Raw genomic sequence first — 17,151 nt, 5'->3', positions numbered from 1 at the left:
AGCACCCCCTCCCAAAACAACAGCATCAGATCTATTCATTTATGTCCTTAGCACAAAAAGTGAGAGACACATTAACCAAATTTAAAACGTTAGCTTGTTTAAAGCAACCCTCAAACATATAAGTATTAGAAAGTACTACGAAATTGTCCAAAACAAGCAAGATTACTTTGATGCACCCATCTTGAAGCTTCTGTTTAGCAAAGCACACTTTGAAATCAATGAGAAAATACTGAAAAGTCCTCTACTTCAGGGAGAAGAGTAGAAGATAAGTAACGGATTGTAAACACTGTTCCGGCTTCCTGGGTTTAATCATAGATCTTGTTGTGCAGGCACATAGAGCCGGCTTTGTGTCTTCAATCTCTTTGTTCACGATACGGCAGAAACCTGTTGAATATTTCATGCCATGTCTTGAGTTACACCTTCTTTTCGATGTGAAAAAGTCCAGTTGTGGAGAGAGCGAGGAGATAGGCTCCTCCCACAGGTGTTCAGGTAGTGGAGGCCACGCCCCCTGCCCCGAGCCCTACATGAAGGCACCGTTAGGTACTGGCCACAGCTTAACGCTCTCTTCTCCACGCACATCAGAAGCGGTCGTCCACAGATAACAGGTATGAATACTTTCGTCTGCTTTTGATGCATTGACCACATATGGATCAACAATTTATTCATATTATTGATTTTATACACCAAATGTCTTAATACCAAATTCAGTCGATTATACTTTAAAGCAAAGATCATAAAAAAGGGATTACATAACACACAATTCTTTGAATGGTTTGGAGAAAAGGCGTCCGTTTAAGAAAGGCATTATGGGTCATTGGGGATCATTTATTCGAATGTAGATCTACCACATCTAAAAACGAATTGTAAAGGTTAGATGAGATGGTTTAGGTTAAGTGACATGGTTTTAGACAATACAAGCAGCATTGTCTCCAAGACAACAAACCCTATATTAGAGTAAGGTGACTAGTTAATTGTGCCAACACAAAACAACAATGCATTCTCCGTTTACATCGTGTCATTCAATAAGCTTTTGTGCTTTGAATGATGCACTTAATACAGAACTGAAAAGAAAACACAAATAGGTAAAATGTGTAAGAAGCATTTCAACGGTTAACCTTGAAGAATAAATGAGCTTTATTGGGCAACATATGTGAAAAATATATAATTCAAGATATGTTTGTCATCTAATTATCTGTAATAAATCTATTTACAAGTCAATACTCTGAGTATCTGTATATAAATTAAAATACTTATATACCTCTGAATGTGAGTCATATTTCTGGTCCCATATCAGCACAAAAGCTTAATTCAGAGTTATATATTGTACAGTAGCAGTGCTGTCAGACGGTTATCACTTCATGACAGGAGATGAATTGATTAGGAAGGTGTGAACTGACTCCCTTAAACAGCCCAGAGTTAAGAAGTCACTTCAGACACAGGTCGGACATTTACTTTCAACTGTGAAATTCAACATTGAAAAAATATAAAAGTAGGTTTTAACCCCTTAAGCCTGTATTTATAATGTTTTATCTCATTGTTTCCAAACCTGTTTTTGTCTTATTTACCACCAGTGTCCAATCAGCAAAGATAAAATTCTCAATCTAAACTTTAGTGTTAACATTAATGTGATAAAATCACATTAAGTGATCTATGTTTAATTTAAAAGATTTCTTACATATGTTATGTTAAGAATGACATCTAACACTGTATTGATTTTTCCCAAATAAGATGTTAATGCAGTGAGATCATTCTAAATTAATATTTAAACTAATCATTTTATATTGTAATTTCTGTTCTAGAGATAAAATATAACATTTTCAAGCATTCACTGGAACCTGCTTAAGAACCTTTAAGGTACTTGATAGCCTGGTTGGGTATCCATGATTGACAAACACAAATAAATAAATAAACATAAACAGTTTCAAAGCAAAACATTACTGCGGATGAGCACTTTTGAGGGCCAAATGTAATTTCCGGTACACATCCGCAATGAAAAGAGATTGTTACTGGTAAGCAAAATAAATAACAAGTAAATTACGTTAGAAAGTTAAAAGTATGTCTAGTCAGTTTTATTATTATTTTTGGCTAAATTTAAATACGACAAAGGTAAACAACCCATTAAACAAATTGTTATTAAATTCATATACAATAATATTCAACAAATTGTAATTTAATACATTTTATGATACAATCAAATGTTAATATAAAGTAATATTTAATTTAAATTAGCCAGATCGATTAAACAACATAGATCAGATGTTATCTTCGGACCAGGCACATGCATCCCATGAAACCTTCTATAAATCATCTGTTTGTCACCTTACTATACTATAATTGTATATACAGTACATACAGTACATACACATACACACACACAGACATATTTATGCATATATTTGTAGTATTGATAATATTTAATATTTGTGGTTATGATCATTCTCCTACATTTTTAAGTGAGTCCGTGTGAGATTCTGAACCACATCTGTCATTGGCATTACAGAGATCATGTCATCTAGTCTTTCTGTGCGGAGCTTGTCTCTGGGCCGGCAGCCCTCTTTCACCAGCATGTCTCTGAGGGACAGCGGACGCGCTCGTTCCAAAGCTGCTGTCTCATTTGCTGCCGCTAAGCCCCTGTCCCGCTCCTCCTCTCTGAGCCTGTCAGATCTAAACGGTCTGAGCAGCATGTCTCTCAATGGTCTCCACGGTAACAGCACCAATGAGAAAGAAGCCATGCAGAGCCTCAACAGCCGCCTGGCCAACTACCTGGACAAGGTCCGATCCCTGGAGAACTCCAACGCTGACCTGGAGCTGAAGATCAAGCAGCTGATGCTGGAGCGTGTACCCAAAGGGCATGACATCGAATCCATGTTAGCCCAAGCACACGCCCTAGAGCAGGAAGTATGTGCCTAAAGTTTTTTTTTTTTATCCAGAAACTAAATGCTTTGAAGTATTAATCAGTTTGTGTTAATTCAGATCACGCACTACTCATCACTACTCATCATACCACAACAAAGTGCAATGCCCTCAAACATTTTTCATGGACAATATATTGAATATAACATATTATTGAGATGCAAAAATTACAAAATATTGCAATAATGGTAACATTTTTATTAGATTTACCCAATAGGTATTTTCCCTTGAACATATCACACGTAGCACAATATGTATCACATCATTTCAAAATGATAATTTTTATCATGTTTTTCCACTAAACATTTTGAATGCTGTCTCCGAATCAGGTTTCATTAATATTAGGGACAAAAAAAAACTTTTTTATTTATTCTAGAGCAAAAGCTTACATTAAGATGTGTATAGAGCGGTGTTTCTCAACTAGGAGGCTGAGGCTGAGGCTGGGAGGCTGAGGCCTACTAGGGGGCCTCGGGTAATTTGAAGGGGGCGTCAAAAAACTAAATAACCATAAAAATGATCTACACAATTAAAAATCAAGATATTTCTTAATGTTTGTTTATTTTTAAACAAAAACAAATATTTCTCAGCCCTTGTGGCTCATGGTATGTACAGTACAGTAAGTACTGTACAGAAAGTCGGCACAGCCATGTGATCATTCGCCCCACAAGCACTTGTTAAATAATTACCTCCCCTTGGTTATTTTTTAACAAAATAAGGAAAGTAATATCTAAAATTAAAGTCTGGGAGAAGCTTATCGCTCATGTAATAATCACCCATGCTGATCCAAGTCGGTTTATCCTGTACTGCTCATGTCTGGTCTTTGGTGAGTCTGCTGGAGTCATTTTGAACACACGCCTTCAGTCTATTCACTGGTCAACTCTCAAGTTCTCCTGTCACCGATGTGCCTATTGAGTAACGCAACATAATCCCAGTTTGCCCCATGGGTACTGTAAATGTGCCAAGGATAATTATCTCATTAGAAATGAACTACACTCTCACTGTGATGATTTGATTTGTGGTTAATAAAATAATGAAAGAAGTGTACTTTATCGGTAATATCATCTTCTGTTTATTGCAGGTAAGGAAGAAAACTCTGGAGAACGCTCGCATCATGCTGGAGATTGATAACGCCAAGCTGGCTGCAGATGATTTCAGAATCAAGTGAGTCTGACTTCCCAAAAAAACATTTGAAAACGTTGAGTGTCTACAGGAGTCATGACTGTGTGTCTTTGCACCCCAGATGGGAGACGGAGAGTGCCATGTGTCATTCGGTGGAGCGGGACTGCGTGGCTCTGAAGAAAGCCAAGTCGGATCATGACCAGATCATCGCCACGCTCCGTGGTGACCTGGACAGCCTGAAAGAGGAACTCTACTTCCTGAAGAAAAACCACGAGGAGGTAAGTGACACACAATTACCTCATTCCGACATTCCTTGAGTTCACAAGGTTTGGAAAATATACATGTAAAGTAAGGATAGAATTTCAGTAACATGTCAGCCAGTCCAAAGTACATTGGCTTGTATCAGACAAACGCAGGTTCTCTTTTTATGCATGCAGGATTGGATGTGTGATTGGCCTGTAAAGCCTTTGAAGAGACATGACCTTCTGTCTTTGATAGACAAGGGCTACGCTCTGAGCCGCTCGTAACTCAATCCCTACGGATTTTGTGAAATTTGATCTAAGATGTGTGGCACAGCTACAGTTTTAGCAGTGGTGTTTGTTGATTGTCATTTTTAGGTGAGAAACGAACTCTACACAAATACGAAAATGCAGACGTGCATGTTTGGCCAACATATCGCGCTGTTCCACAATCTTGACATGCGTTCTGGTGTCACTGTCGTGGACTCGTGGTCACAAACCTCCAAAGATGCGATTGAGTTACCCATCAATTGTCTGTGCCAAATATTTATCAAAAGTGTTGTTATTCTGGTATCTAACAATAAATATGTAAATAATATTAACAATAATTTTCTCACCCTCGTGTCATTTGAGGGTCTCAATGGGTTTTGTGTCCTTATAATGGAAGTCAAACGGGGCCAATTTTGTTTCTTCAATTGAAGAATTATATTCTTTTGTGTTCTGCAGAAGAAATAAAAAGTAGTACTGGCTTTGAATGACATTTTCACAAGAATTTTCAGTTTTGGTTGATCTTAACATGCTTTGATAGATTGTCTTTGAACTGTTTTTGTAATTGTATAATAGTAATTGTAGTCCTGAAACAGAAAACCCATAGAATTGGTTTTGATATATTTAACTTTACAACTGTTTACGAAATTATGCTCTTGATTTACACCATTTGTGGCAGCACTTAGAATACATCATGTAATGGTTGCAATGCAATGCGACAAGGTGTTAAATTGTATCTAGAAACGATTTACATACTAAATTGCACCAAGAACATATTCAAAGCATCACTTGTCTGTCGACACGCCACAAGATATTATTCTGACTCAGAGGTGACTGCAGCATTCATTTTCAAGTAAGATAAGAAAAAGCCTACGTTCACTCTGGTTATATTTGGAAAGTAGGGTGCGGTCAAGCGATTGTATAATATGTCCAGATATATCAGGAGTGTTTGTTTGTATGAGTGGTACATTGCAGGAGTGCGTTCGTGAGCAACGTGAGATCAGCGCTATGAAATATTCATTGAGAGAAACTTAATAATGAAGGAACTTCCACCTGCCGTGTGCCACCGCGTGGAGTCAGATTCCCAACATTCACTCCATACGACCTGAAAACCTCACACACAAACCACACCTATTGTTCAAACACATATGACACGAACACTTACTCAAACATGTTATCTCATTAAACAGACAGGTTTTGTTCGTTTCACAGCAAAGTTGGCTAACAAATTGTACAACATCATTGTCTTTCTGTCACTACAGGAATTAGACAGTCTGAGGGCTCGGGTCGCTCAGGAGGAAGTCAATGTAGAAGTGGATGTCGCTCACGGGCCAGAGCTGGGCACAGTTTTGTCTGAGCTCAGGTCTCAGTATGAGGGCATTGTTCATAAGAACAAGGAGGAGGCGGAAAACTGGTATCGTAAGAAGGTAGGTTCGACTGGGGAACAGAACCAGCACCATGAATTAAAGCACCATGGCATTGCCATGTTATTATGGTGGTGCATTTTTTTGGACAATAACTAAAAAAACAATTTATTTGGATGTAACCCCAAAGCACTTCAAAATTACAAATGTATTGCCACATCAAAATTAAAAAGAAAATTAGAAACTATTGAGTGCACACAATCCTTTTTTTTTTATGTCCCTTGTATGGCTCCATGGGACATGGGACCATGATGGGTTTATGGGCACTATATTATCTTATAATACCACAGTATTTTCATATAAATTGTATTTACTTGTATATGATAGCCACTTATGGCACTTATCTTGTTTTCGAGCCATGCTGAGTAAATATTGGGCAGAATACACTGCTGGGTTAAAAATTACCCAAATTCTGGGTTATTTCAACCCAGCTGCTGGGTTGTTTCCACTCATGGCTGGGTAAAAACAACCCAGCATTGGGTCATTTAAACCAGTGGTTTGTTCTGTCCAGTATTTACCAAACATGGGTCAATCACAACCCAGCTCTTTTTAAAGTGCACATTTGACAATAAAAAGGTGCGATCTTTTATTTTATAGAAGAATTTTTTTTCCATAAAGAACCTTTAACATCTGAAGAACCTTTCTGTTTCAAAAAAGGTTCTTTGTGGCGAAAAAAAGGTTCTTCAGATTAACGTGATAAAGAGATGGTTCTTTAAAAAATCTTTTTCAGTTTTTAAAAAGTTCTTGAAGTAACGTTAAAAGAGCATTTCATCAACATTATGTCATTGGTAAATTCTCTAAAAATGCTCTTTAAACCGTATAAACCATTATTCTTTGTAAGTGGAACATTCTTAAAATCACTTTTTCATAATTTAACGAAAATGTCAGCAGAACATTCTTAATACATTTTGTTAGCTGGAATGGCATAACTACTGTGCCATGGTACTACCAGAATCTTTCTATACTGTTTTGTCATTTTAAAGGGACAGTTCACCCAAAGATACAAATTCTCTCATTATCAACTCACCTTCACATCGTTGCAAACCTTTATAAATTATTTTTCGTCTGAACACGAAAGATATTAGTATAGAAAGATATTAGTAGGAATGCGAGTAACCAAACAGATCTTATCCCACATTTACTGTTACAGTAAAGAAATACTATGGGAGTCAATTGGGGATGAGATCTGTTTAGTTACAGACATTCCTCATATCTTCCTTTGTGTTCAGCAGAACAACGAAGTTTATACAGATTTGGAACAATCTGATGTAAAGTAACAGTAAGGAAATAAGTAAACAGAATTTTCTTTTTTGGGTAAACTATCCATTAAGACGTTTTAAAAGAATTAGTGTTGCATTGAACGCACACAGCTCTACAGGATGTACTGCATTATGCTTTCTTCTGTTGTGTGATAGTCTCTCATGCAGGTCACTTTAGTAACCCATCCACTTAATGCGTGTGTGTCTGTTTGTGTATAGCTGGAAATGGTGCAGACGCAGGTGCGAGAGAGCAACGAAGCCCTGAGAGGAGCTCAAAGCGAGCTCACAGAGAGACAACGCTTTATGCAGAACCTGGAAGTGGAATTGGAGAGCCTGCACAAACAGGTCAGTACCAGGCGGGGAACCTTTTAAAGACCATTGCTGTTGCCTGAACTTTAAGAGCTGGCCAATGCTGATAGAGTTACAGCATAACATTGCAATGTAAAACCCTGCCCTTTACATCTTGGTTATTCAAACGACCCAGAGCATAAGTGCTCCATCTCATGACTTTACTTACTTCCATTATGTCAAATGTTGGTGGACACATAGGCATTGTTTGTTTTTAAATAAGAGTTCACTGTCTGAATAATGGCATCTAAAAGGGGTCAGTACCAAACTAGAAGCGGTACACGTAAAATATATTTATATATATATATATATATATATGATTTATGATGAGATCATTGGTGTTTCATAAAATAAAATAAAATAAAATAAAATAAAATAAAATAAAATAAAATAAAATAAAATAAAATAAAATAAAATAAAATAAAATAAAATAAAATAAAATAAAATAATAAATAATAAATAATAAATAATAAATAATAAATAAAATAAAATAAAATAAAATAAAATAAAATAAAATAAAATAAAATGAAATGAATTGAAATGATATAAAATGAAATAAAATAAAATAAAATAAATAATAAAATAAAATGAAATGAAATGAAATGAAATAATAACATAAAATAGTCAAATAAAACAAAATTATAAAACCTCTTTGAAACCTTTTACCCTTAAAAGGATAGTTCACCAAAAAATGAAAATTATGTCTTAAATTTACTAATTTCAAACCTGTACGACTTTTTCTTCCGCAGAACACAAATGAACATACTTTAAGGAATGTTGTGGACCAGAACCCATTCACGTGCATTGAATTTGTGTCCATGCTGTGAATGGGTGCTGTTTGGATACCAACTTTTTCTCAGAATATCTTCTTTTGTGTTCTGTGGAAGAAAGAAAGTCATTAGGATTTTAGAGGAACCTAGTTTATATCGACCGACAGTTCAACCTTATCAGTTACCGGTGGTTGGCAGTTTAAACAGTTACGTGCAAAGTCAATACGTCAATATGTAAATTAACATATTTAAGGACGTAATACTCTACATACAACATCCAAAACTTTAGCCTAAACACATGCATGGAAATGGTTTACCAGACTTCAACTATCAGCGCCAAAGTTCAATGTCGATACACACATGCAAACCGCTCTCCTAACATCTTCTGCAGGTGGCGGCACTGGAGGGTAACCTGGGTGAGACTGGGCAGAAATACAGCCAGGAGATGGAGCGACTGCAGGCTACCCTGGCCCAACTGGAGGACAATCTGTCTCAGCTGCGTCTGGACATGCAGCGCAACAAAACGGACTACGAGCAGCTCCTGCGCATCAAGCAGAACCTGGAGATGGAGATCGCAACCTACAGGAGACTGCTGGAGGGAGAGGAGGCGTGAGTGCCAGGATACTTATATTTGTGTGCAAGATCTGTACGACACATATATGAAATCACTGTGGCCAAATAAGTGTTTTAAATGACGTCATGTTATTTGTCTCTGTAGTGTTAAAGAGAAGCCTCCACCTCCCAAGAGTGAGTACTTCACTGTTGTAATGTCACAGGCTACTTTCATTAAAGACCAAAGCAAATTTGCACAAAGTAATATTACTCGTAATATTCTGCAATACATACATACTACTCAAAAACACTGAGCTGTGGTTCAAGTAAATAAGAAATAATAGCACCCATCCTAGTCCACTGTCCTCTTATAATTGCAACCGGGTGCAATACTCGTTTTAGCACATATCCCTAATTTAAAAAACAGGAAGAACTTCATTTTAATATCAAAGTCCTTGTAAACTTGATTTGACTGAGTGATCCATGATAAACTTGGTTAGTTCAGTAATTTCATTGGACGAATTGCTTTCCAATATTAATGATATCTCATACCCCTGCTGAGAAAAACTATAGAAAAAATGACAGAAGTTTAAGGGTTTCCATTAAATTCCATTGCGAAACAAATGTCTCTTCTATTTAAATCAGTACAAATTCCTTTTTGTAGTGTGTTTGGGGCATTATTCCAATAGGACTTCTATTGGGATTCAAAGGGTTCTGATGTGACAGATCCCTGCTGAAAAAGTACGTAGAAACTCCTACATAAATTCTAATGGTTTCCACTAAAATACAATTATGAGCCATTAGATTTTTCCATTAAGACCTTTACAAAATTCATTTTTGTAGTGTGTTTTACGCATTATACCAATAGAATCCATCACATACCAGTAGAACCATTACAGTTTTCATTAAAACCAATGCAAATCCCTTTATAACCATTATTACTTATTTAACTAATTTAATGGGATCTATTGTTTTTTTCAGCAGGGATATCTAACCAATAGAATCCATCACACACCAGTAGACACCATTATAGTTTGCAATACAATAAGGACTATAACCATTAAATCCATTACATTTTCTATTGTGTTTTGGGCAGGATTCAGTTTTTTTTCCAGCAGGTTTAACAGCACTGGAAATTTAATTTGTGTCTATTTTGAAAGATTAAATTCAAAAACTTGATCTGGCTTTTGTAGATCTAGCTTTAAAAGTGGAGAAATAATCTAAAATACTCCAAAAATGATAGTAATCTACAAACTGTTTATAATTCCATATTAATACAGTGTTGTTCACATTATCGAACAAGTTCCTGTTTACTAAAAACTATTCACAACAAACTGGTCATTGCTGATTTTTCAAATTTTGTAAGATTACAGGTCAAAATCATTCTTTTCAAAGCTTTACATAAACGATCCATTTTGGGGTTGTGTGTTGCCAATACGCCATTGAAATCTTTTTGGTAAACTTTTCCGTTTATAATTTTATACACAAAAGTAAATGCACTGTAAATTGGTAAAAAAAATATATTTGTTGGATGAAAAAAAAAATCCTAAAATAAAACGAAACGAAATGGAAGAAAAGAAATTTGGAGTAGTAAATAACAAAACAAAAAGAATGAACTAAAAAAAAAAATCCACCTTGATAATCATCTCGTTGTTTTAGATGACTTTTGCCCCATCGTGACACATCCCAACTTGATAACAGTATTTGATAAACCTTCAAGCCGAGAGCAGACCTTTTTCTGGAATGTTTTACCTTCCTGAGAGTAAATTTGCCCTCTCACCTGCGCTCCAAACCGTCTGGAACCAAAGACTAATGACATATTAATCACTGCCACACACAGTTACCTCCCATAACACAACCGTCCATAGCAACACAGAGCTTACAGCACAGTGCATAAGAGCGTGGTCTGTCCGATTGAATGGAATCTGATCTCTCTCTCTCTCTCTCTCTCTCTGCAGAGGAGCCTGACGTCCGTACCCGTAAGATAGTAAAGGTGGTCACGCAAACCATGATCAATGGTAAAGTGGTGGATGAATCCAGCGAGGTGGAACAGATTGAAGAGTCAAAGAAGTAAAAAAGAACAAGACCGTCTGTGTGATTTCATATAAAAGCCTCTATTGTCCATTTAGGAGCCACATTACCCTGGGCCCCCAGAGGCTCCTGAATAACACAGACTTTTGTTTCGCTCCCGGTCTTTCAAGGAGATCCACTTTCATTTCACAAACAACAAAGACCTGAAGTTACCAGGGCAAACCATCAGATTAAGAGCTGACACTGAAGAGGAAACAAATGTTCTTGTTATTTAGTGACGTGATGTAACTTCTAGAACTCTATATTTATTTCTGGATGTTAAATGTAGGGTGAAGAAGAATAAATTTACTTTTAAATACTTATGAATTAATTTGAGTTTTTAACATTTTATCTGTCAGTCTTTAACTGTAACGCAATAAACTGTTACATACAAACTGTGTCTGTTTGTGACCAATGAGTAATACAAAATTTTGCACATAATATGAGTTACACTTGACGAGAGTGTAGCCTACCGAAATGGGTACATCGGAAACGTAATATTAAACCTGTTACATAAAAAAGAGGCTAGAGGTTTTGTTAACTTTTAACCAACTGGTCTAATGTACAAGCAGGTGGACCAGTCACAGGTGTAAAAATACGCCTGTGTATTCATCCATCACATCTTGAAATACTCCTTTTTTTTAACTAAAATCCAAATCATTATTCGAAACCTAAAAGCATTGTGAAATATGTATTTGAGTTGTCTTTCTTTAAAAAACTTGCCAGTTGTTGTATTATGCAAAGACATTAGACATTTAAGGCATCATATACATGCATACCAGAATTGAATGTTTAAAAAAATGTTATATTCTTCTCATTGAAGACAATCAGAAGGTGTCAATGCATTTAATTCTAGAAACAATTAATGTATCGTATACCACAATGTCACCCGTTGAAGAGTCCTCTATTTTCTCTAAACCATAATTGTATAAAGAATATGACATTTATATGGCAGGCCAGTTTGGAGATGAAGTTAATAATAGGCAAATATAACAAACGTGTGCTATACTTTATTATAATGAAATAATACAAATACTACAGTATTGTAAAGTACTCATACAACTTTAGACATTTTACTTTAAAGTGAAATCCCTGGTCATTCCTGGCACTTTCGTTATCTTCACAAGTTCTTGGTCATCATTAGATAAGAACACTTAGATAAGAACACACAAAAATCACTGTCATAAAATGTACAATATGTAAACATGAAATGAAGGCTTATGGTAAGTTAGGTTTATTGTAAAGTTAGAGGTTTGTTCGCTTTTATGCGGTCCTGCTTGACAATTATGGCCAATGAGGTTCATGCCAAAACCATTAAGTCCTGATTGTTGACGCCATTCTGATGTGATCTGTTGGCCAGTGACTGCAGCCTGATAGTCTGGTGTGGACTGAAGAGGAGTTTGGCATTTGGAGCCATTGAGGGGCTTTAGCAATCTGACCTGATCTCTGCACTGATCTGGCGGTCATGAGGAGAAGATGACACTAAGACACGGTGAGAAACCGGTCTAAATCCAGAATGAATTTGGAAGGAAATTTGGATGTCAGCAGTTGATGTCATGCCAAAAGACCATAGCCATTGTATATTTTGAATGACATTTACTGTTCTTCATTATTATTTATTTATCATTACATGTACTGTATTTTATATGTACTGTGCACAAATTCTGTGTTGACTGCCCTTTTACATAACTCAGAAGTACATTTTCATAGTAATCCTTGAAATAATGCTGGTGCTTCTTGCTATGATATACAGTATGTAGCTTATTACTTCATACATGGAACATGAGGACGGGTGGGAAAAGAATGTTCCACAATGATGATTGAGAAAACATACTTTTATCACCACCCACTGTCCAAATTCAAAGCAATGCTCCTCCCACACTAAAGAGGTTTCTATAGTAACTAATTCTCAGAAAAAAGCTTTTATTTTTTTACTTTTGAAGAATCGTCTATTCTTTCAGGGAAACATGATTCTTTGAGAGGGGATGTGTAGAAATAAGGCAAGCATAAGACTTTCCATACCACACCCTGAAGCTTAAACATACACAATATGCATAATGCCTCAAAACCCACTTGTACATATATGATGCTGGTTCTTTTTTTAGCTTTTGTACAGGTTTGCTTAAGCTAATGTATTTGTATGCCAAAGGCAACACCTGTATTCTGAAGTCATATGTTGGTGTCTGTGTATAGGACGAATACAAGTCTACTGAGTAATTATGGATCGCTTCAGTCTCATTCTCAATAAGGGGAACAGACTTGTCATTTTTTAGACATCTCTTTCTGTATTTTCTTCTTGAATTTCTTTAGGGGTCTATGATGTTGAATGTTCATAGTTCATAGTTTCATAGTTCATAGTGTATTTCATTTTAGGTGTGATGTCCTTCATATCTCTCTGAATTAGTGCAATACAAAAATATACTTCTTATAGCCATGCAGAAAAAACCACAGATCTACCAAACAAGCAAAATAATAATCTACAACCCATAAGACACACTATGCCCATAGACTAATGAAATCACCAGTTGCAACAAAAATGTCTTTCAGTAAAATAAAAGCCATCCTTTTGAAATCAGAAACTGGTATTCATAGTCATATTTAAGCAACTAAATTAAGCCAACTGTCATGATGTGTCATTATTGTTCTGTTATCACGTCTATGGAAAGCACTTGGAATAACTATTGTGTGTAAAATGCTATTTAAATAAACTTGACACAAGTGATGAAATTTAAACAAAACAAAGTTTAACATATCTTATAAAAACTGATAACTCCACCACTTAACCATAACCAGCAACTATACAAACACTATTCACCAAAAATGCTCTTTCCATTGTACATTGCTATATCATCATTGTCTGTCTGTCAGCTGGTTGGCTTTGACAGTAAAAGTGCATGTTAAGATCTTTCCTGTAGCACTCAAGACGTTTGTACACACACCTGTGCTTTACTTGTTTTTTAAATTTATGCATTTCGCAGACGCTTTTATCCAAAGCGACTTACATTGCTTTATCCTATACATTTTACATAGGTATTTGCAATCCCCTGGGATCAACCCCACAACCTTGCGTTGTTAACACAATGCTCCTACTACTGAGCTACAGGAAAGCTTTTTAGTCTTCTCACAATTCTAAAATATTGACTAAACGTGTCTACGCAAAAAATGGTTTAAATAAAGTCAATTTATGCTTTAGACTAAATATTTTCTCTCCACTATCAAATAACTATGAAAGAAGCCAAATCAAAAAGCTTTGTGTGTTGTAAAAACTATATGCATCAAATATATAGACTTTAATGAATTAGATTTTTGTTTTTCTCTATCAAGTAATCCATCAAGTACCAATTTACAAATTCATATTATTTACATTATCAAAGGCTTGTTTTTTAAGTAACATATTTTATAAAGGTCCTCTTATTTAAATAAAATGTAAAGTATAGAAAAGGCACAAATCTAAAAATCCTATCAAGATTACACAAGATATAATACACAGATTTACGTTTACAGTAATTGTAAGAACATGTGTTTGCAACAAATATTATATTAAGTCAAACTTTCTCAAAATATCAATAAAAAGACCAAAACCATGCCCTTCTGTTATAAGACACAACTCTTTTCTAATATGATACGCAAGAGTGCAGACATTTAGCAAGCATGTGAATGCAGCTCATTTAAAAACTTTATAAGAAAGATCACAGGTAGGTTAAATGACGTACACTAGCCAGTGAAGCAAGCAATAATTAATAAATAATATAATTTGTGGGAACAAACAAGTTCATTTACTGCTCAGATGCAAGAGTTTCTTAAACGCTTATGTTCCTAAAAGAAAGTCGACAATAACACTGCTGAGAAAGTCATGAAATGCGACTTGCAGAATTTGAATAACACACAAAACCCGCAAATTATTGTTGCAAAGGGGCATTTAAGCTGTTAAAACCATTGGGGTTGATCGCCCCACCATTAAGATTAGCACAGGCTTACTCTATGAAAACAAATATTAGAGGTACATACGCACAGTCTAGACATACAGTATACCTACATGTCTGGGGCAAACCATTATTTCCCTTTGTTAAGAAAATCATGTGTCTGTATTTGTTAACTCTGTTTTATTACACGGCTCTTTGAAATGCTTTATTCTGATTGGCCAGTCACGACATGTGCAGGTTTGTTATTCCCAGATATCAACCTCTCAAAACTAATAACAAACGGTAACCCAGATTTTTTTTTTAGATATGTGTAATGTATATCTGTGGTGGGAACGTGATTCCGGGGGATTCGACCCTTGAGGGAAACCCGGCGGCCTCAACACCGTCAGGGAGCCTGAGGGGAACCCGGCAGTATCAACCCTCCCGCTATGATCCCTCTCTCTGCTGGGTCCTGTAATGGCTGGTGCATGCTCTCATGATCGGTGAGGGAACATGGACAGAGGACCCATGAACAGTCAGCGGGTAAAGGGTTTTAACAACGCTGCTACAAGATCTCCAGATTCTGGAACCATCTTGAAGAATCATCCGAAAATACATCTCTTCGGTCAACACCTGACCGATCAGTACTGACTTCTATTTCTATTCTACGCTCTGTAGTCTGTGATGGGTTATATGAGACCAGTCTTTTTTATTGCACTTATGCTTTTTGTTGTCCTTATGCTGTCCAAATTGCTTTCATCGTTTACCTCATCTGTAAGTCACTTTGGATAAAAGTGTCAGCTAAATGAATAAATGTAAATTCAAGACTTTTAATAATAAATACAAAACAAAAACACGAAAGGAAAACATAACAAAACATGGGAATATAATAAAATGAGAAGACAGGACTAAGACAAACTACACTTAAACAAGACTAAAATTTACTTTTGACATGGACAGCAAATAACTAGACTAGACTACACTAGACTAGACTAGACTAGACTACATTACACTAGACCGACAAGCACAAGAAGTCACTAAACAGATCACAATGAACCAGCACAGGACAGAAAACACCTGGGCATTATAAAGGGGGGGAACAGGTGCAAGAGGGGAACAGGTGCAGGGCATCAAATCATTAACAAGGAATTATGAGGAAACAAGGGGGCGGGGACAAAGACGAGACTGGAGAGAACATAAATTAAGTCATGACAACAATAATATGGCTCCCTCCACACAAAACATGGGGCTCTGTCATGATCCTGCCACTAGATCAAGAGAAACGTGACATGATGGGGCAGAATCATGACAGATACAAGATCACATTGTCAGGGTTTATTTCTGCGATAACAACTGGCTGCCTAAACATTATCCCTTACTTAAAACCTAGTGAGTACCCTAGCAAGACATGATATACCTACAGTAACTGACTATCATGAATGTTTTCAACTGGCTCGGATCCAAAATCAAAGCTAAAGACTGAAGATTCTCTGGGGATCACAATCTTGCGCTTGCCAATTTGTGTGAAAGGGATGTTTTTAGCCCAATATGAGCTTAAGAAACAAAAGTTATGGTACAGTTGGTGTCAGGTGTTATTGACTTCCAGAAAGGGAATATTCAGCTGCTTTCCCACTTCACAAACCTAAGCATAACAGACATCGGGAAATCAAAATCAAACCCATAAACACAAAACCCCACTCATACCAGCTAGAAGACTCACTGACATCCATGTCACTAAGATTGGAGTTCATTGTCATTAAATGCATGGAAGGACTTAAAGAGATTTTATGTCACTGCACAACCTTCTGATCAAGTTGTAGGTATCGCACACTTCCTCTGATTCTCTTCAAATGTGTCATTAACATTCTTGAGACATTCAATCCTCGGACTGATTTCCAGAGCACTTTAATTATCTCTTTTCCAGCTCTAAGAAATTCTGCTAGTTAATGACACATTCTGGTGGAACTTGCCGGATAGCTGTGATCACGAGAGCGGGACAAACTAAATCCTTTGCCTATAGTTACTTATTAAAGTACAAATCCCACATTGAAACCTATAGTAGCCTACAGGCCTACTTTTTATCTTACTACTAAAAGACTGCTGTCCCCACAGTCATTTGGAAAATAGAAACAAATCACTGCCCAAACAAGACACACATTTGAGAAGACAAAAATAGCTTGAAAATCAAAGAAACAAACACTTACAGTTACAGAGTTCAGGAGCTAAGAAACAGTGTGCATCAGTGTGTCAGCTCCGCACAACGCATGCATCAGCGGACGAACAGCGCC

General features: G+C 36.3%; 1 protein-coding gene across 1 annotated transcript; it reads left to right on the top strand.

Moving 5' to 3' along the window:
* Positions 1-549: 549 nt before the first annotated feature.
* Positions 550-11,357, top strand: si:ch211-243g18.2 (uncharacterized protein LOC559906 homolog). The gene is made up of 9 exons (XM_056736620.1): positions 550-605; positions 2,501-2,898; positions 3,992-4,074; positions 4,154-4,310; positions 5,801-5,965; positions 7,441-7,566; positions 8,731-8,948; positions 9,058-9,086; positions 10,850-11,357. Exons 2-9 carry the CDS (start codon positions 2,506-2,508, stop codon positions 10,963-10,965), a joined length of 1,287 nt encoding a protein of 428 aa, XP_056592598.1. The 5' UTR covers positions 550-605; positions 2,501-2,505; the 3' UTR covers positions 10,966-11,357.
* The last annotated feature ends 5,794 nt before the right edge of the window (positions 11,358-17,151 follow it).

Source organism: Triplophysa dalaica, chromosome 22, assembly GCF_015846415.1.
Source record: "Triplophysa dalaica isolate WHDGS20190420 chromosome 22, ASM1584641v1, whole genome shotgun sequence".
Lineage (NCBI taxonomy): Eukaryota > Metazoa > Chordata > Actinopteri > Cypriniformes > Nemacheilidae > Triplophysa > Triplophysa dalaica.
Note: the sequence above shows the minus strand (reverse complement) of the source record. Positions and strands in the feature narration are given on the sequence as shown.

What these genes read in the sequence shown, in the direction of transcription:
- si:ch211-243g18.2 (XM_056736620.1), top strand. Translation starts at nt 2,506, where the DNA reads ATGTCATCTAGTCTTTCTGTGCGGAGCTTGTCTCTGGGCCGGCAGCCC. An exon ending in GCAGATGATTTCAGAATCAA is followed by an intron (nt 4,075 to 4,153) that starts GTGAGTCTGACT and finishes TTTGCACCCCAG; the next exon opens with ATGGGAGACGGAGAGTGCCA. An exon ending in GAAGCCTCCACCTCCCAAGA is followed by an intron (nt 9,087 to 10,849) that starts GTGAGTACTTCA and finishes CTCTCTCTGCAG; the next exon opens with AGGAGCCTGACGTCCGTACC.